At 53.7% G+C, this 25,345-nt stretch overlaps 1 protein-coding gene across 1 annotated transcript; it reads left to right on the plus strand.

Moving 5' to 3' along the window:
• Positions 1–19,954: 19,954 nt before the first annotated feature.
• On the plus strand, positions 19,955–21,058 carry LOC123114445 (glycine-rich cell wall structural protein 2-like). Its single transcript, XM_044535965.1, has one exon. The coding sequence runs from the start codon at positions 19,970–19,972 to the stop codon at positions 20,780–20,782; it is 813 nt and encodes a 270-aa protein (XP_044391900.1). The 5' UTR covers positions 19,955–19,969; the 3' UTR covers positions 20,783–21,058.
• The last annotated feature ends 4,287 nt before the right edge of the window (positions 21,059–25,345 follow it).

Raw genomic sequence — 25,345 nt, forward strand, 5'->3', positions numbered from 1 at the left:
AGATCAAACCCAAATCAGAGAAATGTGTCTTCATAGGATACCCAAAGGAGACAGTTGGGTACACCTTCTATCACAGATCCAAAGGCAAGACATTCGTTGCTAAGAATGGATCCTTTCTAGAGAAGGAGTTTCTCTCGAAAGAAGTGAGTGGGAGGAAAGTAGAACTTGATGAGGTAATTGTACCTGCTCCCTTATTGGAAAGTAGTTCATCACAGAAATCTGTTCCTGTGACTCCTACACCAATTAGTGAGGAAGCTAATGATGATGATCATGTAACTTCAGATCAAATTAATACCGAACCTCGTAGGTCAACCAGAGTGAGATCCGCACCGGAGTAGTACGGTAATCCTGTTCTGGATGTCATGTTACTTGACCATGACAAACCTATGAACTATGAGGAAGCGATGATGAGACCAGATTCCGTGAAATGGGTTGAGGCCATGAAATCTGAGATGGGATCCATGTATGAGAAGTATGGACTTTGATTGACTTGCCCGATGATCGGTGAGTCATTAAGAATAAATGGATCTTCAAGAGGAAGACGGACACTGATAGTAGTGTTACTATATACAAAGCTCAAATTGTCACAAAAAAATGTTTTCAACAAGTTCAAGGTGTTAACTACAGTGAGATTTTCTCACTCGTATTGATGCTTAAAAGTCTGTCCGAATCATGTTAGCAGTTGCCACATTTTATGAAATCTGGCAAATGGATGTAAAAACTGTATTCCTTAATGGATTTCTTAAAGAAGAGTTGTATATGATGCAACCAGAAGGTTTTGTCGATCCTAAAGGTGCTAACAAAGTGAGAAAGCTCCAGCGATCCATCTATGTACTGGTGCAAGCATCTCGGAGTTGGAATATATGCTTTGATAAAGTGATCAAAGCATATGGTTTTATACAGACTTGCGGTGAAGCTTGTATTTACAAGAAAGTGAGTGGGAGCACTACAACATTTCTAATAAGTATATGTGAATGACATATTGTTTCTCGGAAATAATGTAGAATTTTTTGGAAAGCATAAAGGAGTGTTTGAAAAAAAGTTTTTCAAAGAAAGACCTCGATGAAGCTGCTTACACATTGAGCATCAAGATCTATAGAGATAGATCAAGACACTTGATAAGTTCTTTCGATGAGTACATACCTTGATAAGATTTTGAAGGGGTTCAAAATGGATCAGTCAAAGAAGGAGTTCTTGCATGAGTTGTAAGGTGTGAAATTGAATAAGGACTCAAAAACCCGACCACAATAGAAAAAAAAAAGAGAATGAAAAATCATTCCCTATGCCTAAGTCATAGGTTCTATAAAGTATGCTATGCTGTTTACCTGTCCTATTGTGTACCTTAGAATTTTTCTGACAAGGGAGTACAATAGTGATCTAGGAGTAGATCACTGGACAACGGTCAAAATTATCCTTAGAGGACTAAGGAAATATTTCTCGGTTATGGAGGTGATAAAAGAGTTCGTCGTAAAGAGTTACGTCGATGCAAGATTTTTACATCGATCTAAATGACTCTAAGTCTCGATCTGGATACATATTAAAAGTGGGAGCAATTAGCTAGAGTAGCTCCGTGCAGAGCATTGTAGACATAGAAATTTGCAAAATACATACGGATCTGAATGTTGCAGACCCGTAGACTAAACTTCTCTCACAAGCAAAACATGATCATTCTTTGGGTATTAATCAAATAGCGATGTGAACTAGATTATTGACTGTAGTAAACCCTTTGGGTATTAGTCACATGAAGATGTGAACTAATCACATAAAGATGTGAACTAGATTATTGACTCTAGTGCAAGTGGGAGACTGAAGAAATATTCCCTAGAGGCAATAATAAAGTTATTATATATTTCCTTATATCATGATAAATGTTTATTATTCATGCTAGAATTGTATTAACCGGAAACTTAGTACATGTGAGAATACATAGACAAACAGAGTGTCACTAGTATGCCTCTACTTGACTAGCTCGTTGAATCAAAGATGGTTAAGTTTCCTAGCCATAGACATGAGTTGTCATTTTATTAACGGGATCACATCATTAGAGAATGATGTGATTGACTTGACCCATTCTGTTAGCTTAGCACTTGATCATTTTAGTTTACTACTATTGCTTTCTTCAAGACTTATACATGTTCCTATGACTATGAGATTATGCAATTCCCAATTACCGGAGGAACACTTTGTGTGTTACCAAACGTCACAACGTAACTAGGTGATTATAAAGGTGCTCTACAGGTGTCTCCGATGGTACTTGTTGAGTTGGCATAGATCGAGATTAGGATTTGTCACTCCGATTGTCGGAGAGGTATCTCTGGGCCCTCTTGGTAATGCACATCACTATAAGCCTTGCCAGCAATGCAATTAATGAGTTAGTTGCGGGATAGTGCATTACGGAACGAGTAAAGAGACTTGCCGGTAACGAGATTGAACTAGGTATTGAAATACCGACGATCGAATCTCGGGCAAGTAACATACCGATGACAAAGGGAGCAATGTATGTTGTTATGCGGTTTGACCAATGTCGGAGTAAATGACCACGGGTAGCCTAGCCGGCTCCCCCTGGCCCTTCTGAAAAAATTACGAGCCGATCCGGCCCTCAAGAATCCAAGACATGGGGCCGCCTTCCCCTAGCCAGCTGTCTCCAGGCCGACTAACGAAGGGCGGCCCGACTTTAGCCCTCATGAAGAAAGCCGTGGGAGGGCCGGCTCCAAGAAGCCAGTCGCGAGAAGGCCGACTCCAAGAAGCCGGCTCCCACAAAGCGGTCAAGATCGTAACCTCGAAGTCTGCATCCACATAACGGCGATGTGATGGGGCGTGGCTGCAGTAAAGCCTGCCACCCACAAATCCCGGAGCACGCCTGGCATAGTGCGCCGCACGGGGTGGCCATGACCCGTCCGGCGCGGCACTGTTGCCATATTGACCCTGATGTCATCCACGACGGGCTGCCAGCGCGGCCCACGGGCGGTGGGCCCCTTCAGGCAGAGAGACACCCGAAGGCGGCCAGGCCTCCCCCAGTCGGCCCGAGACGGGGCCGGCTCCCCGCAGCCGGCTTGCCCCCTTCCTCGAAGGAGACGCCCCATTAAGGAGACAAGACGCGGTGAGGCTACAGCGATCACCCGCCGGACGGCGACACTGTATCCACGCCCACCTCGGCGAAGCCCTCGTCACCAGGATTGAGCAATAGTAACCAGCCACCGACAAGGCCCTAGACAGTGGGGCCTGCCTGTCGACCAAGGAGCCGGCAGCCGGCGGGACCCACCAGCCGGCGGGCCCCAGCAACCGGCGCAGAAGCCGACGAGAGTAGACACAGACGGCTGGGCCCCACGCCCAGCCGGATTACATTGTACCCCCGGGGGGTAGGCCTATATAAACCCCCCGGGGCACCCATGCAAGGTGGTGGATCCAAGCTAGTTCTAGACACCAGATAGAGAGGGGAGGAGAGCTAGCCATGCCCTTCTTCTTCTTCTCACCAAACAGCTCAAGGAGCATCGTGTAGCTACTTGTTCATCTAGTGATCATGCGGAGACCCCGCAGAGCAGCAATAGGGGTGTTATCTCCACGGAGAGCCCCGAAGCTGGGTAAGATTCGCCGGCGTGCATGTCTTCACCTCATCCTGTTTCAAGGCACCGGCGACATCTTACTGGCTCCCACAATGATAAGCCACCGTTGGCATATGTCGCACCTACCACCCGACATTTGGCGCCCACCGTGGGGCCAGGTGCACCGTCGTCCGGAGACCTGTTCTGGACGGGAACCCTCTTCCTTCCCAGCGAGCGTAGCCATCCCGGCATGCCCGATGGCGCTTGCCACGACGCGCTGCAAGGCGTCACCAACATCTGCGCAGCGAGCGACCTTGCCGATCTACTTGACAAGACCCTCATCTCCGACGAGCTCGCCTCTGACGCGGGCACTGACCACCTCGTCAACCTCCTCGGCCAGCTCCACGTCTCCGGCGAGTCTGCTGTGGACTTGGAGTCTGTTGGCTCCACCGATCCGATGCCTGTCGACTCCGACACGGCCTCGCTCGACACTTTCCCCACCGACGTCACGATCTGCAACGACCCGCTTCCCTGGGCCGATGGCTGCGACGCTGTCACCACCAAGGTGATGGTCATTGGCCACTGCGGCACTTTTGACGAGAGCGCCCACGACGCCCCGCATGCGGCGGTCCACGACTTGTCCATCCCCCTCTCGGCCGATGCCAACGCCGAAGCACTGGAGGCTCGCCGCCTCGCCCTCCTCGCGGAGGGCCGGAAGTTGGCTTCCATGAGATGCATCACTGAGGCCCACCGACGCGAAGCCGACCGCGCCGCCTTTGGCACGCCGCCCCTAGGCGGGCCTAGCCGGGTCGTCGTTGTCAGACAGCGCGGCGCTGTCGTCGCCAACACGTTAGGAGTCGACCGCCCAGTCTACGCCACTCCACTCGAGAACCTACGCGCCGCCCAGGCGGCCGTAGACGAGCTAGACGGACTGGGGGCCGAAGAACTCCCCCACATGACCAGACGCATCCAGCAGCTAATCGATGCAGCCGCGCAGCGGCACGAAGCCGACGCCCCGCGCGGAAAGCCCTCCCCTGCGCCGAGATCACGGCGCGACGTCCCAGACGCCGACTACGGGTAAAACCCGCGCGCGGCACGAGAAAGAGCCGGCTGCCAGCCGAAGCCGAACCCGAATCTCCATCGAGCGAGACGCAAAAGGCCACCCCCGGGCCGTAGAGTGGCGGGGCAACCTGCCTCCGCCTCGGCCCCGTGGGGAGAGGTATCCCACCCCACTGCCTGTTGCGCATCCGACTCTCAGTGGCCGACTAGGTCGCCGCGAAGGAGTCGGCGAGAACGACTCCCGCCATCGGATCGACCGCCTAGCGCGATCCCTGGCGCTGGAAGAAGAAGATGATGTCGGCCCGCCTTGCTTCGGCCCCCGCATCCGCGATGAGCCTTTCCCCAAAGGGTTCTCGCTCCCAAGAGACACGCCCAAGTACAACGGCTCTGTGAAGCCGGAAGATTGGTTGATGGACTACTCCACAGCGGTTAGCATAGCAAACGACAACAGGCGCGTTGCCGTGAAGTACGTGCCCCTCATTCTGCAAGGCACGGTGCGGACCTGGCTCAACAGCCTCAAGCCATACAGCATCAACAGCTGGCTAGACTTCACAGAAGCCTTTGTCCGCAACTTCACCAGCACCTACAAGCGAGATCCCAAGCCCAGACAGCTCTCCTTGTGTGTACAAGGCCCCGCCGAGTCCACTCGCGACTACCTCACGCGTTGGGCCGAGCTCTGCAACTCTTGCGAAGGGGTGCACGAGGTGCAAGCCATAGAATACTTCACTGCCGGGTGCCGAGAAGGCACCCTCCTCAAGCACAAGCTTCTCTGTGACGAGCCGACTACCCTCGACGAGCTTCTGGTCATAGCGGACAAGTACGCCACCGCTGACTCCTCAAAGAAGACCGAACTCCGGGTAGATGCGTCCGGGAAGGTACTCAACCCGGCGCCCAAGACACCGGCTGGGGACTCCGGTCGACGCCCACACCAGAACGACCACAAGCGCAAGGGCCCCGTGCCGCCTTCCGCCAGTCGGCAGGTGGCCACAGTCGAAGACGAGCGGCCCGAAGGGCGGCCCATGCCCAAGAAACCTAAGGGCGGCAGGCCGGCTTGGCAATCGGCCTTCTCCTACGAGCAAACTCTCGATGCCCCATGCAAGTTCCACAGCGGCGCGAAGCCGTCCAACCACACGACCCGGAAGTGCCACTGGCTCACCCGAATCTCCAAAGGCGAAGGGCTCGCGCCGCCTCCGCCTACCGGTCCGCCGCCTCCGGCTCCGTAGTCATTGACCCCTCGGCCTGCAGTCGGAGTCGTGCACGATGAGTTCCCCGACGAGCATGCCGCCTATGTCGCCTTTACAAGCCAGCCCGAGGACCGGCGCAGCAGACGCCGAGAGCACCAGGAAGTCAGCATGGTCGCTGCCAACCCCGCCGAGCACATGCACTGGTTAGAAAAACCTATCAGCTGGAGCCGGGCCGACCACCCAGAGGTGATGCCATCTCCCGGCTCTTATGAGTTGGTTTTGGATGCCACCCTTGCAACGGACAGACGCGCCGCCCGTTTCTCCCGCGTGCTGATAGACGGCGGGAGCAGCATCAACATCCTGTACTGTGACACCCTGGAGAAGCTGAATGTAAAGACAAAGCAACTCATGCCTACTCAGACTGTGTTCCATGGCATTGTATCCGGCCTATCCTGCGCCCCCATTGGCAAGATCAAGATTGATGTACTCTTTGGGGACAAGGAGCATTTCCGCCGAGAAGGATCTGGTTTGAAGTGGTGGACCTGGAGAGCCCCTACCATGCATTGCTTGGCCGACCTGCCTTGGCAAGGTTCATGGCAGTTCCCCACTATGCTTACCTCAAGATGAAGATGCCGAGCACCAAGGGCGTCATCACCATAGCTGGCGATTACAAGAAGTCCTCCGAGTGTGCAGCAGCCAGCAGCCGGCTGGCCGAGTCCCTTGTGATTGCCGAAGAAAAGAAGATGTTGGACCGAGTCATGGCCATGGCCGACAAACAGTCGGCCTTGTCCCCCGATCCCAAGGAGTACGATGCCCAAGGATCTTTCCAGCCGGCCAAGGAGACGAAGAAGATACCTCTTGACCCCGAGCACCCAGAGAGGTTTGCCGTCATCGGGGCAAACCTAAACAGCAAATAGGAAGGCGAGCTCGCCGATTTCCTCCGTGAGAATCGGGACATCTTTGCATGGTCCCCCAAGGACATGTCGGGTGTTCCGAAGGAATTCGCCGAGCACAAGCTACACGTCCGAGAAGACGCAAAACCAGTCAAACAACCCCTCCGCTGACTGTCGGAGGAGAAAAGAAGGATTGTGGGAGAGGAGATAGCCCGGCTTCTGGCCGCCGGCTTCATTATGGAGGTTTTCTTTCCAGAATGGCTCGCCAACCCGGTCCTCGTGTTAAAGAAGAATAACAAGTGGCGCATGTGCATAGACTACACGAGCCTCAACAAGGCCTGCCCCAAAGATCCCTTTGCCCTGCCGAGGATTGATCAAGTGATAGACTCCACGGCCGGATGCGAGCTATTGAGTTTCTTGGATGCTTACTCAGGATACCACCAGATAAAGTTAGGTCCGGCAGACTGCCTGAAGACCGCCTTCATCACGCCATTCGGAGCCTTCTGCTACCTGACTATGACACTCGGCTTGAGAAATGTCGGTGCCACTTTTCAGCGTTGCATGCAAAAGTGCCTCCTCAAGCAGCTCGGCAGAAATGCCCACGTCTACATAGACGACATTGTGGTGAAGACGGAGAAGCGCGACACCTTGCTGGAAGACCTCAAGGAAACATTTGAGAACCTGCGCCGGTTCCAAATCAAGCTCAACCCCGAGAAATGCGTGTTCGGAGTGCCAGCCGGCCAGCTCCTAGGCTTCCTGGTCTCCGAACGCGGCATCGAATGCAACCCAGTAAAGATCAAGGCCATTGAGAGAATGGCGATTCCCACCAAACTTCAAGACATCCAGAAGTTTACCGGATGCTTGGCCTCCCTGAACCGCTTCATCAGCCGGCTCGGAGAGAAAGCTCTCCCCCTCTACCGCCTCATGAAGAAGGCCAATCACTTCGAGTGGAATGACCAAGCCGACCAAGCTTTTCACGAGCTAAAGAAGATGCTGGCCACGCCACCTGTCCTGGCGGCGCCGACTGAGAAAGAGCCCATGCTCCTCTACATTGCTGCAACCAGCCGGGTGGTCAGCACCGTCATCGTAGTCCAGCGCCCAGAAGAGGGCCGAGCCCAGCCGGTCCAGAGGCCGGTGTACTATTTGAGCGAGGTGCTGTCTACCTCGAAGCAGAACTACCCGCACTACCAGAAGATGTGCTATGGCGTGTACTTCGCCGCCAAGAAGTTGAAGCCCTACTTCCAAGAGCATCCCATCACGGTCGTATGCACCGCCCCGCTTGCTGAGATCATAGGTAGCCGGGATGCATCCGGACGGGTGGCGAAATGGGCCATCGAGCTGGCCCCCTACACGATCTTCTACCAGCCTCGCACCGCAATCAAGTCCCAAGCATTGGCCGACTTCCTCGTCGACTGGGCCGAGACCCAGTACCTACCGCCAGCTCCCGACTCCACTCATTGGCGCATGCACTTCGACGGGTCCAAGATGCGCACCGGCTTGGGAGCCGGCTTCATCCTCACCTCTCCCAAAGGCGATAAGCTCAGATACACGCTGCAAATTCACTTTGACGCCTCCAACAACGTGGCCGAGTACGAGGCGCTCATACACGGTCTCTGGCTTGCCAAAGAACTCGGCATTCGCCGGATCCTATGTTATGGCGACTTGGACTTGGTGGTCCAGCAATCATCCGGCGACTGGGATGCCAAGGACGCAAATATGGGAAGCTCCCGCTTCCTCATTCAGCAGATCAGTGGGTACTTTGAAGGATGCGAGTTCCTTCACATACCGCGAGCCGACAACGAGCCAGCTGATGCCCTGGCTCGAATAGGCTCCACTCGGCAAGCAATACCAACCGGTGTGTCTCTACAACGCCTCCTCAAGCCGTCTATCAAGCTGTCTCCAGAGTCCGATTCCATCTTCGTGCCTCCTGACACCGATGCAGCCGGCGGCTCGAAGAACCAAGCGGGTGACCCGGGGACTTCGATAGTCGGCCCGGGGACATCAGCAGGCGGCTCGGGGACTTCCGTAGTTACGCCCGACCCGGGGACTGCCATACCCGGCTTGGGGACTGCGGTAGTCGGCCCAGGGACTGCACCAACACAACAGGCAGCGGCCGACTCCAACATTTCACCACCGAGCCCGCCCGCCCATGTCGCAGTAGCCATGTTGGCAATAGAAGAAGTCGCAGCTCCATCATGGGCTCAGTCCATCCTCAACTTCCTAATAAATCAAGATCTGCCGGCTGACGAAACAGAGGCAAGACAAGTCCAACGCTGAGCCGGAGCATACACAATTGTCAACAGAGAGCTCGTCAAGCGCAGTGTCACTGGAGTCCTCCGGCGATGCGTCGAGCAAGAGAAGGGCATTGCAATCCTCAGAGACATCCACCAAGGAGAATGCGGCCACCATGCGGCCTCAAGATCACTCGTCGCCAAAGCTTTCCGCCATGGTTTCTTTTGGCCGACTGCTTTGGATGACACCAAGGAGTTAGTTAAACACTGCAAAGGGTGCCAACTCTTCAGCTCCAAGCAACACATGCCGGCTTCGGCACTCAAGACCATTCCCCTCACTTGGCCCTTCGCCGTTTGGGGACTGGACATGGTGGGCCCATTCAAGACGGCGCGCGGCGGCATGACACATCTGCTTGTCGTTGTGGACAAATTCACCAAATGGATTGAGGCAAAGCCGATCAAGAAGCTGAATGGGCCGACTGCCGTGACATTTATCGCAGATATAACAACTCGGTACAGCGTGCCACACAGCATCATCACCGACAATTGCACGAACTTTGCCAAGGGAGCCTTGGCACGTTTCTGCGCAACACAAGGCATCCGGTTGGACTTAGCGTCCGTTGCCCACCCGCAGTCAAACGGCCAGGTCGAGCGAGCCAACGGCCTCATCCTTTCCAGCATCAAGCCCCGACTCGTCGTACCATTGGAACGTTCGGACAGCTGTTGGCTCGACGAGCTGCCGGCCGTCCTCTGGAGTCTGCGCACTACCCCAAACAAGTCAACCGGCTTCACTCCTTTCTTCCTCGTGTATGGTGCCGAGGCGGTCATCCCAACTGACATCGAGTTCGACTCGCCTCGGGTAACCATGTACACGGAGGCGGAGGCCAAGGAAGCACGAGAAGACGGCGTCGACCTGCTGGAAGAAGGCCGGTTGTTAGCCCTCAGCCGGTCCGCCATCTATCAGCAGGTCCTGCGCCGCTACCACAGCCGGAAGGTCGAGCCAAAATCCTTCCAAGAGGGCGATCTTGTGCTCCGGCTTATCCAGCGAACAGCCGGCCAGCACAAGCTCTCGGCCCCTTGGGAGGGCCCCTTCGTCATCAGCAGAGCTTTAGGCAACGACTCCTACTACCTGATCGACATGTAGAAGCCGAAGGCACGCAAGAGAGATGATTCCGACAAGGAGTCGGAACGATCATGGAACGCCAACCTCCTCCGAAGATTTTACAGTTGAAATGCAGTATGTATCACGCTAACTTTTGTACTAAGTACGAGACAATAGGCCCCCTGAGGAGAGCTCGGGGACTGCCATCTTTTATCTATAAATGAAGAATATCATGCTCATGACCTTGTCATTACATTCACTTTTTTCGTCCGGCACCGGGTTCGACTAGTCGGCCCGGGGACTGGCCGCCTGGAGTTATATGAGAAGTCCTACCCGCGGTCAGACAAGTAGTGTGCCGGCACCCAAGCCTTCTCTTGCCAAAAGTCGCAGTTCGAAGAACCGGCTGTCCGGATGGCAAGAGTTAAAGGCAGGAAAGGACGCCCACACGAAAACGGCTAGGGACTAATGGACTAATATAATAAAAGCCGGTTTTTCTCCCACCACCGACCGACTACCAGAGTAGCCGGCCGGCCGGCTTCCATTCACCCCGCTTCAATCTAAGAAAGCTCGAGTACTTGCCTTCCCAAAAAGGGAAGGCGGCAAAGGAAACAACCTAAGGATAAAAAGCATACGTGAATGGAAACCAAACACGCACACAATCATGTTTACACAAAAGACCTTCAAAAGGCCAGCATTCAACATAGTTCAAATACACCCCCAGTGGGTGGAACTGCCCAAGTTTAATAAAAATTGTTCAAAGGGTAACAAGCAGGAAAAGCAAGGACGACAGATTAAGCCAAGGGAGCGACTGGCGAGTCAGGCAGGTCGGTGGAGACGGCAGTGCCGGCTGGAGGAGTGGCCGGCTGGCGAACCTCGGCATGATCACCGCCTCCCGCAGAGGGCGCGCTAGCATGCGCCTTGTTGCTGGAGGCACGGTCAGGCTGAGGTTGGCTGGCCGCTCCACCGGCCGGCTCAACGTCTTCGCCTTCCTCTCCTTCGTCGTCTTCGCCTTCATCGCTGGAGGCGATCTCCTCTGCCGAGTCCTCACCCGCTGCCGGGTCCAGCCCGAACCACTCCTCCGGCTGGGCAACGCCGTCGTCATTTATTTTAGGAGCGAAGACGCTGATGTCAGTGCAGTCGACGATCGTCGAAGCATGCTGAGCGATAGCCGGTCGCACCTCCTCCATCTCCTCGTCGGCCTCCAGCCGCCAGGTGCGCAGCTGGTCCAGGTTCAGCCCCGGATACCAGGCTCGAACGAACTCCAGCGCCTGCCCAGCTCCAAGTCGGGCTACCGATGCCTTCCAGGCCTCAATGCGGCCAACCGCAACCTCCAGCCAGTCGGCAGTCCGACTCGGGGTGCGGGGAATCGTCTCGCCTGGCCAGAGGGCGGCCAACACCTGCGCCCCGGCGCGCTAGAGGCGACGGAGCATACGGTGAGTCGACTGCAGCCGGGCTTGGACAGCCAAGAGTTGCTCCTCAAGCGTCCGGCTCGCGTCCGGTGCAATTTCAGCCCCCGCCTGCCGGCGCGCCTTGCGATGGGCCTCGATGGTTTGGGTGGCGAAGACGGAGTAGCTGAGAAAGTAGTCTGCACAGAAAACAAAAAGCAGCACAAGTCAGAACACAAATCAGGGGGCAAGGGGCAAGCAAGGAGTGGGGAAGGCGGCTTACCATCGATCAGATCCTCAATACGACCGAAGCCCTCGCTCAGCGCTTGTTTTGCCTCAGCCCAGCCCGCCGCTTCGGTCTCGAACTCGGCCTTCAGGGTGTCCTCGCTGTCCTGCGCCTTCTTCAGGGCCGCCTTGTGGCTCTCCTCCTGGTCGGCCAACTTCTTGGCCAGGCGGTCACGCTCCAGGACCAAGGTGTTGTACTCGGCTTCCTTGGCGCGAAGGGCGGCCTGGGCCCCGCTGAGCTGCCCCCTCAAGTCGGCATTGGCTCCTGCAAGCATGAAGACAAAGGAAAAATCAATAAGGAAGAAGTCGTCAAGGAAGATCCGACCCGACTGCTCAGCAGTTGGCCCGAATCTCAGGGACTACACCCAGTGGATACGCTAACGCGCCCCCACAGGAGATGAGTGAAACAAAGCACGCACTCCGGCTGCTGGTCAGGTCCTCGGTTTTCCGGCCCAGCTCCTGAGCCTGGGAGTTGAAGGCAGCAACGTGGAGGTTATGATACTCCTGGAAGATCAGACAGGAGGCGAGGATAAGATAGTTGTCAGGACCTAGTAAGTTCCAAGCCGCCTGCGCAGCAGCCGACTCGAAACTCGGGGACTACACCCAGTGGGTGCGCTGACGCGCCCCCACGGAAGAAATCAAAAGAGCAAAATAACCAAGGCCAGAAGGCTCACCCGGATGATGGCCCGCGTCGCGAGGAACTCTTGGGTGTATCGCTGCAGCGAGGCGGCCTGGGCTTGAAGCCGGTTCCGGACCTCCTAGGCCGTTGCGTTCAGCTCGCCCGTCCCCCCGCTGGGATTCCACTCGGACGTGCTGACGCTAGCCGCCTCCAGGGCCTCCGCCGTCTGGCTGGCGCCCGCGGCTCGGTGCGGCTCCGGCACGGAGGTGCCTCCCCCTGCGCGCCGGCGCAATGCCGGCTGCACCTCGAGGCCGGCCCCTGCCTCTGGCTCGCCCCCGGCCGGCTGATTGGCCGCTTTGGCCCGCTCCAGTTGGCGCCGTCTGCGGCGCCCCCTCCACGAAGACCACGTGGTCCTCCCTCCTCTCCATCACCGACGGGTCTTGGTCGACCTCCTCCGACGGGGGCACGAGGATGTCGGGGGCCACGGCGCGGAGGGGAACGACGAGCAGCGGAGGCTGGTTGTGCGAGGCCTCCGCCTCCGTCTCCGCGGCTGCCGCCTCCGCCCGGGCCTTGGCCGCCGCGTCGGCCTGCTCCTTCGCCGCCCGGGCGGTCCTTCGCTCCACCGCCTCCCGCTCCTCCCGCGCCTCTCGTGCGTTCCGCTCCGTGGCCTCCCTAAGGACGGCGCGGGGATCCATGCGACGGGAGCCTGAGGACCCTCCGGTCGGCCTGACTACGGAGCCGCCAGGACCTCGCTCAAGGGAAAGCGGTGCCCTGCTCGGCGAGCAAAGAAAGGTTTAGAAGAGCTTCAATCGAAGAGGACAACAATGTATATATATATATATATATATATATATATATATATATATATATGCAAGACGTTTGACGACTTACGCCGAGATCGCCTGCGGCTGCTTCACCGCCTTGCGGAAGCGGGCCGCCTTCACAGCCGCCTCATCTCGCTTGGTCGCCGCCGTGGAAGCCTTGGATTTCTTCGGCCAGCTGCCGAAGAAGGTCGACGCGGCCCGGCGCTTCTGCGCGCCGCCACGGGCAGCCGGCACGGCAGACGGGCCCGCGCCTTGATGATCAAGCGCCGGCTGGCGGTGCGGGGCGGCTTCGACCTCGTCGTCGTCCGGCCAGTCCTCGAAGCCGGCCCCGAGCCCCGCGCCTCCTGCCTCGTCGCCTTCCCCCATGATGGCATCTTCCATGGCGGCCGCTCCCAGGTCCGGATCGTCGGCGTCGTCCATCGTGCGATCGGGGAGGAGCTGGCGCTCTACCCCTGTGGCCCCGGCCGTCGGCGGAAGAAGAGGGTTCTGCTAAGGACAAACCAACTGATCAGAGGTCGGCCATCATGAGGCCGGCTACAAAAAGGAAGAAAAGAAGAAAAACTTACGGCAGGCGGAGGGTGGGCGCGAGAATACGACCCCTTGCCGTATCGCCAATCCTCGGCGAGCTTGCAGTTGGAGATGTAGTTCACCATGTAAGACACCTCTGCATGAGGCATCTCCCTGGTGCTCAGCTGGCACGAGTCGACGCGGCCGCTCATCTGGCAAATCATGTGAGGTCGGCCTTGGAGCGGAAGTACTCGGCGCTCCACGAAGGCGGCCACCAAGTCGGCTCCGGTCAGGCCCTCCGACTGAATCATCACCCGGAGCCGGGAGACGACTGCGTTCCCGGCCTGAGACAACGACCTGGCCGAGTAGCTCCATGAAGGTTGCCTCCCAGCCGGCGGGCCGGCTACGTAAGCCGGCAGGTTGACGTAGTCGCCTTGCTGGGCGACGTTCTTCACGTAAAAGTAGGACTTCTGCCACAGCTTCACCGACTGGATCAGCGGGATGGGCGGAAACAGATTGTTCTCGCCCGTCCGCCTCATGGCAATGAAGGCTCCGCAGGGGGCGGGCACGCCCGCGACGACGGTGCCGAGCTTGCTCTGGAAGAATTCCCCCCAGAGCTCGAGAGTGGGGAGAACCCCAAGAAAGCCCTCGCACAGGGTGACAAAAGCCGACAGCAGCATCACCGCGTTGGGCGTGAGGTGATGCGGCTGGAGGTGGTAGAATTCAAGGAAAGCTCGAAGGAATCCGCTCGCCGGGAGGCCGAAGCCGTGCAGGCAGTGCGAGCGGAAGATCACCCGCTCGCCCTCCTCCAGTGCCGGCGAAATCTCCCTCGCCGGCGCCTGACGAACCCGCACGAAGTTCTCGCCCGGCAGGCGCCGCGTCCGGTGGAGGAACTCGATGTGGTCCTCGTGGACGTTGGAGCCATCCCACGAGCTCGACAACGCCATGGGAGCGACGCGGCGAGGAACAAGACGATGCGACGGCGGAGACGCGCACGACCCCGCTACGGCGGACCAAAGGAACTGAGAGGTCCGACGGCGGAGCGGCGCGGCAATGGGTTGCTGTGGCGGTGTGAGGAAGAAGAAGGAAGGCGAGAAGGGGCGGAGCGAGGGAGAGCGTGCGAGCCTCTGCCGCTCCCCCTCCTCCCCCTACTTATAGACCCGCGCGGCAGAGCCGAGGAGGCGTGGCGTGGGGGAACATGGGATCAACTGCGCCCACTCCCCCACGTCCCGTGATTATTGTGCCATGATGGCGTAATAAAACCGCCGCGGGAAGGTGAGCGGTCCATGAGGGCCGCAGAAGATCCGCGCTCGGGCCGAGGCTTAGGAGTGGCGGGCCCGGGCCTACGGCGGCGTCCCGTCGCGCGCGTGCGTTGGCAGGATTTCCTTGCCACGTGGCCCGCAGGATGGCGCGCGGTCAGCTCGCAGGCCGACCCGCGTTCCCACCTACGAGAAACAGAGCTTTCCGAAGACGGCGCGCACAAGCAAAGTCGGCCCCTCGGGATAGGAAGCTGACCAAGCTTCTCGTCCCCCTGTCAATCTCGAAGCTCAATCAGCTTCGGGGACTACTATCGGAGTAAATGACCACGGGTAGCCTAGCCGGCTCCCCCTGGCCCTTCTGAAAAAATTACGAGCCGATCCGGCCCTCAAGAATCCAAGACGTGGGGCCGCCTTCCCCTAGCCGGCTGTCTCCCAGGCCGACTAACGAAGGGCGGCCCGACTTTATCCCTCATGAAGAAAGCCGTGGGAGGGCCGGCTCTAAGAAGCCGGCCGCGAGAAGGCCGACTCCAAGAAGTCGGCTCCCACAAAGCGGTCAAGATCGTACCCTCGAAGTCTGCATCCACATAACGGCGATGTGACGGGGCGTGGCTGCAGTAAAGCCTGCCACCCCCGAATCCCAGAGCACGCCTGGCACAGTGCGTCATACGGGGTGGCCATGACCCGTCCGGCGCGGCACTGTTGCCATGTTGACCCTGATGTCATCCACGACGGGCTGCCAGCGCGGCCCACGGGCGGTGGGCCCCTTCAGGCAGAGAGACGCCCGAAGGCGGCCAGGCCTCCCCCAGTCGGCCCGAGACGGGGCCGGCTCCCCGCAGTCGGCTCGCCCCCTTCCTCGAAGGAGACGCCCCATTAAGGAGACAAGACGCGGTGAGGCTATAGCGATCACCCGCCGGACGGCGGCACTGTAGCCACGCCCACCTCGGTGAAGCCCTCGTCACCAGGATTGAGCAACAGTAACCAGCCACCAACAAGGCCCTGGACAGTGGGGCCTGCCTGTCGACCAAGGAGCCGGCAGCCAGCGGGACCCACCAGCTGGCGGGCCCCAGCAACCAGCACAGAAGCCGGCGAGAGTAGACACAAATGGCTGGGCCCCACGCCCAGCCGGATTACCATCGTACCCCCGGGGGGGTAGGCCTATATAAACCCCCCGGGGCACCCATGCAAGGTGGTGGATCCAAGCTAGTTCTAGACACCATATAGAGAGGGGAGGAGAGCTAGTCGTGCCCTTCTTCTTCTTCGCACCAAACAGCTCAAGGAGCATCGTGTAGCTACTTGTTCATCTAGTGATCATGCGGAGACCCCGCAGAGCAGCAGTAGGGGTGTTATCTCCACGGAGAGCCCCGAAGCTGGGTAAGATTCGCCGGCGTGCATGTCTTCGCCTCATCCCGCTTCCAGGCACCGGTGACGTCTTACTGGCTCCCACAATGATAAGCCACCCGTTGTCATATGTCGCACCTACCACCCGACAACCGATAAAGATCTTCGTAGAATATGTATGATCCAATATGAACATCCAGGTTCCGCTATTGGTTATTGACCAGAGACGTGTCTCGGTCATGTCTAGATAGTTCTCAAACCCGTACGGTCCGCACGCTTAAAGTTCAGTGACGATCGGTATTATGAGTTTATGTGATTTGATGTATCGAAGGTAGTTCGGAGTCCCGGATGAGATCAGGGACATGACGAGGAGTCTCGAAATGTTTGAGACGTAAAGATCGGTATATTGGACGACTATATTCGGACATTGGAAAGGTTCTGAGTGATTCGGGTATTTTTCGGAGTATCGGGGAGTTACGGGAATACGGGGAAGAAGTATTGGGCCTCATGGGCCAAGTGGTGGAAGAGAGGAGGCAGGGCGTGTGCCCCCCCTAGCCCAAACCGCATTGGACTAGGGGGGCGGGCCCCCTTTCCTCCTTTCCTCCCTCTCCTTCCTTCTCCCCTTCCCCCTTCCTTTCCTCCTCCTAGTTGGAGTAGGAAAGGGGAGTCCTACTCCTACTAGGAGGAGGACTCCTCCTCCTGGCGCGCGCTAGGAGGGCCGGCCGGCCTTCCCCCTTGCTCCTTTATATACGGGGACAGGGGGCACCCTAGAACACACAAGTTGATTGTTCCAAGCCGTGTGATCTGCCCCCCTCCACCATAATCCACCTCGATTATATCATAGCGGTGCTTAGGCGAAGCCCTGCGTCGATAGCAACATCATCACCGTCATCACGCCGTCGTGCTGACGGAACTCTCCTGTGAAGCTCTGCTGGATCGGAGTTCGTGGGACGTCATCGAGCTAAATGTGTGCTGAACTCGGAGGTGTCGTACGTTCGGTACTTGGATCTGTCGGATCATGAAGATGTACGACTACATCAACCGCGTTCTCATAACGCTTCCGCTTACGGTCTACGAGGATACGTGGACGATACTCTTCCCTCTCGTTGCTATGCATCTCCATGATCTTGCGTGTGCGTAGGAAAATTTCGAAATTACTACGTTCCCCAACAAACCCCCACCAGCATCTCGCGCTGCTCATCACCGTGTTTGAAGCACCGTCATAGCAAATGGATGGATGTAGCAAAAATCTTCGCCGATGGTAGAAAAACCAAAGCACAGTTGCAACGAACCGCCGTCGCGGCCGTCGCGGGGTTGCAGCTAATCCACGAACGGATGAAGCAAAATCCAGCGGCGATTGTAGCAAAAACGTCGCCATCGTCGTCGAACATCACAGCTAAGTCGTAAAGCATGTAGCAAACAATGACGCCGGTAGTAGCAGAAACATCAACTATTGCAGCTCCCGGCCGAGGTCACGGCTAATCCGTACATGGTTCTAGCAAAAAAATCACCGGTGGTAACTCTGCCATAGCCGGTTGTAGCACACATAGTCTTCGTTCCAGCAAAAACATACAGCTTGTTGATCGTCGTCGTCACCGCACGTCGCAGCTAAGCCGTGAAGTATGTAGCAAACAACGACGCCGGTAGTAGCAAAAGCGACAACGATTACAGCTTTTTTGGTATTAACAGTAGCCAGCCCTGACATATGTCGTCGTGGTTGAAGCTTCGTGCGACGCCGGTTGTAGCTTTTTGCGATGGTACTGAGAGGTCCCAGCATTTGGCGTCACCAGTTGAAGCTTTTTGCGGCGCCTGTGGTAGCTTCCTTGAACACCAGTTCTAACATGGGAGGTGTCGCTTGGTGCTCGCAGCTCCGGTGAGATTCTCCCAGTAGCAAATGCTCAACGGCGTCGCCCATAACAGCTCGCAGTCTCCCCTGTCGCCTGCCCCCGAGCTCATAAGCCATGGCGCCCATAGCAGCTCGTAGGAGCCCCAGCTGCAGTCCGCCCCGAGCTCATAAGCCATGTCCGCCCTGACCTTGGGCTCGCAGGCTATGGCGCATGGGAGCAGTAGCCCCATGGAGAAGATGAGCCTGAGGTGCGAAGGGAGGAGTGCTCGGAGCTGCCTGGTGCTATGGCGAGGAAGGCGAGGCGGAAAGCGATGGGGAAAGCGAGGTCACGGCCGCGAGAAAGAATGAGTGGATGTGGGCGTTGGAGAGAGGATAAGGTACACGTGTTTCCTTCCTGATGGCCAATGCCAGCATGGTGAAGTAACCGGCCTAAGCGTTCCGCCGGCGCACCGTGCGTGAACGTTTCCCAAATTATATTGTTATGAAAATTTGCACATATATATGCAGTATACATGTGTATGTATGTTCACGATCTTTTTCACGTTGTAGAATATTATATTTTGAAAACGAGCTTCGTGGAGCTCGGCCTCCATTGGCATCTTCCGGGCCTCACTTTTGCTGGAAAAAAAGTCGTCTCACTCTTCTCGTCTCTGCCGACGATCGTTTTGGGGTGCAGCTGGATAATCGAGTGCGCTCCCAAGGTCAGCTGTTGGACAGTGTAATTTTCACCGATCGACATCTCTCGTTGTTGGCGTCGCCATAACTATCACAAGACTGGTCTGCGTTACTCGGTCAAAGTTGTGGACACCGGCGACGCGTTAAACCCTAGGTCGCCGCCGCGGTGTTTCGGCGCAAGTAGCTACGACTCCAATTAATCCAAATCAACACACTCTGCCTCGTCGTTTACCAGAAGATTAACTTATCTCGGAGTAGCTGCCAAGGACGAAACGGCGCGAGCAGCTAAGCTGGCTAGCTCGCTCGATCTTGCGCCCGAATTGCATCGACGAAGACCGCGAGAGATAGCATGTACTCCCTCTTCCAATGTTTTTAAATATAAAACATTTTGGCAGTTTGATTTAGGAACAGAGGGAGTAGCTAGCTAGCACATTCTCGCACCGGTTTACACGGTCCATTGTAAACGTAACTAAGATGATCTCGGGCATATACATTAACCAAATCACCGTGGATTAACTACTACTCTACGTACGCCCTCTATTCTGTGAGGGACGGTACTTCTTTGCGGTTCATTCTACCTACGTACCGTACGGATAAAAACACCAGTTCTCTGTGCACGTCACCCATTCTCGTTTTTCCTTTCATCTGATGTTCCGTGTTGATAATGGCCCTAGGGCAGGGTGAGATTAGGAGGAAATGCCAATGTCAAAGGATCCGAGTCCAGTCTGAACGTATCGCCTAGATCGTACGGATCCACAGGCCTTCACCTTGATGCCCCGCTTGGATCGATCATCAACTTACGCGTTCTTTCATGTCTAGGGCATCGAAGAGATATAATTAATCTGTCTGTGTCAGGCGATGGAAATCTCTCTTGCTAATCAACTAGGCCCTCTCTTCCATACTACTTCATCTGCATCAACAAAATAACCGACTGGTGTACATGCTGTCTGCGGCTAGCTAGATCGACATACACAGTCAACGGTATACTGACACTCTGGTTATAGAAAACTTCTCATCGAATAACCCACTGAATACACAACCAGGAGCGCTCGATCGCCGTAAGATATCGCACCCATACACGGGCCCCAGCACTATATATATCTACCCACCCATCTCTGCTCAGCACCCAACTCGTCTCACTCCACCGAGCTCACTCACAATGGCTACTAGTACCAAGCTTTGTTGTCGATGTGAGCATTGGGTTTGCCGATGCTGCAAGGATGCTCGCTAGCACCTCCAGTGCTTCGGGTGGTGGAGGTGGCGGGGGAGGTGGAGGCGGTGGCGGTGGGTCTGGTGGGAGTGGATGGGGTGGAGGGTCTAGATCAGGTGGAGGCTCAGGATATAGTGAAAGCGGAGGGGATTGGGGTAACAAGTGGAACTTCGTCAGGGGAGCTGGTGGAGGAGGAGGAGCTGGGGGTGGCGGAGGATCAAATGGTGGATACGGGTCTGGCTCTGGATCCGGATCCGGCACCGGCAGCGGTGCGAGTGGCTCCGCATCAGCTCCTAGTGGCAATGGATATGCCAATGCTGATGGTAAGGGTGGGGGTGGGGGTGAAGGTGGCGGTGCAGATGGGTCTACCGGATCCGGAGCTGGCTTTGGCCTTGGCAAGGGATATGGTGAGAGTGGCATATCAAAGGCACCCGCTCCTGCTGGTGGTGGTGATGGTACCAGCTACTCTGATGTTGGTGGTAGTGGTAACGGTGGTGGTGGCGGTAACAATGGAAATGGTGGTGGTGCCGGTGCTGGTGCAGGACAGGCTGGCAACGATGATACTTCTGGGGGCTTTGCGAATGGAGGAGGAAGCGGCAACGGTGGTGGCACAGCTGGAGGCGGCGCCGAAGGTCCAAGCGTTGGAGTCGGGTCTGGCACTGGGTCTGGCGCGGGACAAACCGGTAGTACTGGCTCAAATGGCACAGGTTATGCCACCGGAATGGGTGGCGGCATGGGTGGTGGCAATGGTGGTAGCATTAATGGAGGAAGCGGTAGTGGTGGAGGCAGTGGATCCGGATCTGGAGGTGGCGGGTACAACTAAATTACTCTTTGTTGAGCAAGCTATAACGGGAACTCAACATATATTTATTTTTTCATCATTTTATTAGTATTTTGCGTCGAAGGAGACGTGGCATGCACGAAAGGGATGATCCTGGGCGTCACTAGAGAAATAAATAGCACTTCCTAGATTAGCCTTTAGCTCCTACTGCCGTCGAGACTGGCTGTGCCAATAGACATAATAGTAATGTGATGGAGTACCTCCTTTGTAGCAATTTCTATCTGAATGGCCAAATCACCTTATCCCTTTGTTTTGTTTCCAATGTCTTTTTTACACATTTTACATGTTCAGGTGTGTTTCTTGGTAAAAAAAAAAGGTATGTATATCTTGTCCATACCACAAGAGTATGCAACTGCAGTTTTTAGAGCTATGCAATCTTCGACCTTGCTTTTTATTTAAAATATCCCCTCAGCGTTAAATTGGCAGGATTATTTCAAAATCCATATTAAAAAAAATATTTCCAATCTTAGCCATCAAGATATAAGGTCGAGCAAATTGTGTGTAGGAGACATGCAACTCAGTTGCATATGTGTGTTACATGCAATTTTAAACGGGTTGTGACGCATGCAGTCGCCCCCGTCGCTTATCTCTGAAGACCAATTGGATGACACACCTCCAGTCGCTTCCGATTAATCAATGAAATGTGGCTCTAGAGCCGTCTTTTTGTCAAAATAATGTCAAAGGATGGATGTGCAACTGACCCATGTTTTTTTAGACGAACTAGTACCCACAAAAGACGTTCTACTTTTGGGAAGAAATAAAAAAAATGCAACTACATTTACCTACGAAACTATTTTCGCAAAAAAAATATCTATGAAACATTACTAGGGTTGTTGATTCTTGAGTATGCCACAATGACAGATCTACATTAAATCGAAATTAAAATTAGAAAAATGACAGATCTACACCATACATACAAGCAAGTGTCAAGTGTCATGTGACACCCACCCAAGAAAGAAAACCACAAAACCACAAAACAACCTGACGAGGGTCTGTGCACCCGGAGGGAGAGAGACTGAGAGACTGCTATGAAAACTTATTTCGCAAGCAAGTGTTTCACAGAAAATCAAGATTTTGGCGTGGAAAGTGGTGGTGGCAGCGCTACCGACGAAATAAATGAAGTGCATCACCATATACCCACACCAACTATATGCCCTATATGCGGAAGGGAAGAGGAGGGCTCACATCATGTCCTTTTTGCATGCATGCATGCATGCCGCTGATCTTTGGTGTGGCCTGTACCACGAAAGGAACTAGTGATTTATTCCGGGAAGGACTAGCTGCTACTGCTTCTTGCAAATTATTCCGACAGTGCATATTTTGATTATCATGATGATTTGGAGAATTTGGCAAGTCTGTTGCGACATTACTCATGGGAAGGAGCCCACGCCAGTTGCGGCATCGTCTGACTTCCTTATTAGTTACATGAATTCGGTGCAATCAGCCAAAAAGTACTCTACAGAAGAGATGCTAAAAGGTAAAATGGTGGTCTTGGACTATGGAGAGGGTCCTAAGCTGAGTCCGCTGGCCCGAGTTCTTCCATGGCCTGCACCCACTAGTGGTGTAACGGCACTCTGACGGCCAGGATGATTCTACAAAGGCATGATGGCTCGGTTATTTTTCCGGCATACCACTACTTATTTAACTACAATGATGCTCTTGAGGCGGAAATCCACACTTTGATGATCCGTATGGCTCTTGCTCGACAACATACGGAGCTTCCGGTCTTGGTGCAGTCTGACTCATCGACTGCTTTGTCTTGCCCATCTGGTTCTAGATTAGATCATTCGGCCTTTGGTAAGCTGAGATTGAGTCTTTAATGATCGATAGAGTGTTCATTCCACAGAAATTACATAGATCTCGGAATAGTGCTACGGATTGCCTCACATGGTATATTCGCTTTGAGTGAGCCACGGCTGTGTGGCTCGGTTGAGGTCCCCATGAGGAACTCTTATCGAAGAATTGTAGCTCTACCCCAATGGAATAAACTACTATTGATCTAAAAAACCGGCAACTTCTTGTCACCAAGGTCGTTTATGTCGAGAGCTCCTATTGGACGCCCACGTGCAATAGTCGAGCTTTCGTTAAAAGGGCATGCAACCAGGCCAACCCAATTCACGGGCATCGAGTGAATGCGGGAATGTCATGAAAAATGACAAATCTATGAAACATTTTTTTAAATACAATGTTTAAAAGTCATGAACAAATTTCAAAATTTGGATATTAAAAAAATGTGAACAATTTATGGAAAAGTGAAAAAATGAAAACATGAGCAATTGTTTTTTAAAAAATGTGAATACTTTTTTAAATTGTGGACAAATTTGGAATTCTTAACAATGTTTTTGAACTATGATTTTTTTTAGAAAAATGAATGTAAAATACACACCGAACATTTTCTAAGTACAAGGTGAACATTATTTTGTACACACTGAACATTTTTTTAAATATACGGTGAATTGTTTTTCAAATGCACTCTGGAAAAATTTATACATGATGAACATTTTCTTATACACAGTACACATATTTCCAATGTACAGTGAACATTTTTCTTCAATATGGTGAACCTTTTCTGAAACATGGACGGTTCCTGAAAACTTGATTTTTAAAAAAATTCAAATATTTTTAAAATTTGGATTTTGAACTTTTTTGTAATGTGAATGTTTTTTGGAAAACATGAACAATGTTTGAAATCGTGAACGAAATTTGGATTTTTGAACATTATATGAAAATAACAATTTTTAAATTCTAACCATATTTAAAAAATGAATTTACGAAAAAACAAAAAAGGAAACAAAAAAGGAAAAGGGAAAAGAAGGCTGCAAATAGGATTCTTCATTTTTGTCTATGCATGAAAAAGGAAACAAAGCCCAAAAGACAGTGGCCTAGAACTTAAAAACACAGAAGAACAGAAAATAGCCCAAGGCAGGAAAAGACAAGGCAAACAAACAGGCTAGGCAAAAAAAAACGAACGGGTTGCACAGATCTTAGGAGCGACATCAGACAGTTTAGAAGTTTAGGGAGGAGATCAAGTGGATGCAGCGGTTGAGGGCCACCTAGCTGAAGGAAGAATTTTGAATCACAAAGTATTTCCACCGCAAGGCCACATGGAGGAAAAGGAAGAAAATCTATTACACGATTGATGGATGATAGTGGTATGTGGGAACAGAAGGAAATACAACATCTTGCTACATGTTTTTTCAAGATTTTGTACCGGAAAGATGACGAAGTGGTGCCTCATGTGTTAGTTGTGCTTATGGCCGAGAAAGTGAATGAGGATATGAGTGTACTATTCACATAACCTTTCACCGCTAAAAAGGTGAGTGATTCTCTTTTTCAAACCCGTCCCCTTAAAGCTCCTAGTCTGGATGGATTCCCATCTTGATTCTTTTAGAAGAATTGGGAGGTTCTCAAAGAGGATATGGTGAGGGTAGTGTTGATTTTTTTAAGTCGGAGTAATGTCAGAAGGAATCAATGACATGGTCATTGTTTTCATACCCCAAAGGTAAAACCCTTGATCGTCTATCCTTGCTATGTGATCTACAAGGTTGTGTAAAAATGCCTTGTCACCGACTTCGACCTTTACTTGATGAGATCATCTCGGAGACTCAAAATTCATTCATCCCAGGAAGGATGATAACGAACAATGCCATCATTCTTTCGAATGTTTCCATAAAATTTAACATAGCAGAAACAACGATGACATTCATAGTGCTTAGAAACTAGATCTTGCCAAGGCTTATGACATGGTAGATTGGAGATTCCTGAGGGGCGTTACCCACGAGCTCCACTATATATGCACTACTTGTAGGCGTTACCTATTGTAATAATCTCAAGAAGTAACAACTATCTATCATGCACTTCAGGCCCTGCTAATCAATGAACATGTACTCCCACTGTCCCATAATATATGATGTTATTACATCCAGTATTAATTAACGTCTTATATTATGAGACGAAGGAAGTAGTAATTAGGCAGTCAACTACTCATGTTCATGGTTCTGGTGGTTGCAGGATGAAATAGTACGTACCATGTGGCACACGTGGTAAGCAACTCAAACTTGACAAAAAATAGTCATTCACGGTTGACGTTATAATAGAAAAGGAAGCGCTTGTGATGGTTGCTTTATATATAAAGTGGGGTAACAACCCTTTTGGGTATGAAAGAAATGGCTCATGCTTAGAAGGATGCGCGGTGGTTAGCAGAGAGAGGGGTGAGAAAATAAAACAAACATTATGTCGTTAATTATTTTGTCCATGGACAAGACGCATGCGAAGGAGAGGGTTTGACGGTTCGGATGGCTCTCTCACCTCCCCCCCCTCCCATCTGGTGCCCGCAACGGCGGTCGATGCCATGTGCTCTCCCCTTCCTTCTCGTCGTCCCCCCAGTTGGTCCTTCGCCCCCTTCCCCCTCATCTTTGTCCGCCCCCTTCTGCCCGTCCTCTCCGCCCCTTGACCTCGTCTCTTTGGCCAATCGGTTCTGGGCGTTTGATGGCTACGTCTCGGAGTCGGAGGATGACGATGTCCCCATAGTTGCTCCTCCTCCGC

This window comes from Triticum aestivum, chromosome 1A, assembly GCF_018294505.1.
Source record: "Triticum aestivum cultivar Chinese Spring chromosome 1A, IWGSC CS RefSeq v2.1, whole genome shotgun sequence".
NCBI lineage: Eukaryota > Viridiplantae > Streptophyta > Magnoliopsida > Poales > Poaceae > Triticum > Triticum aestivum.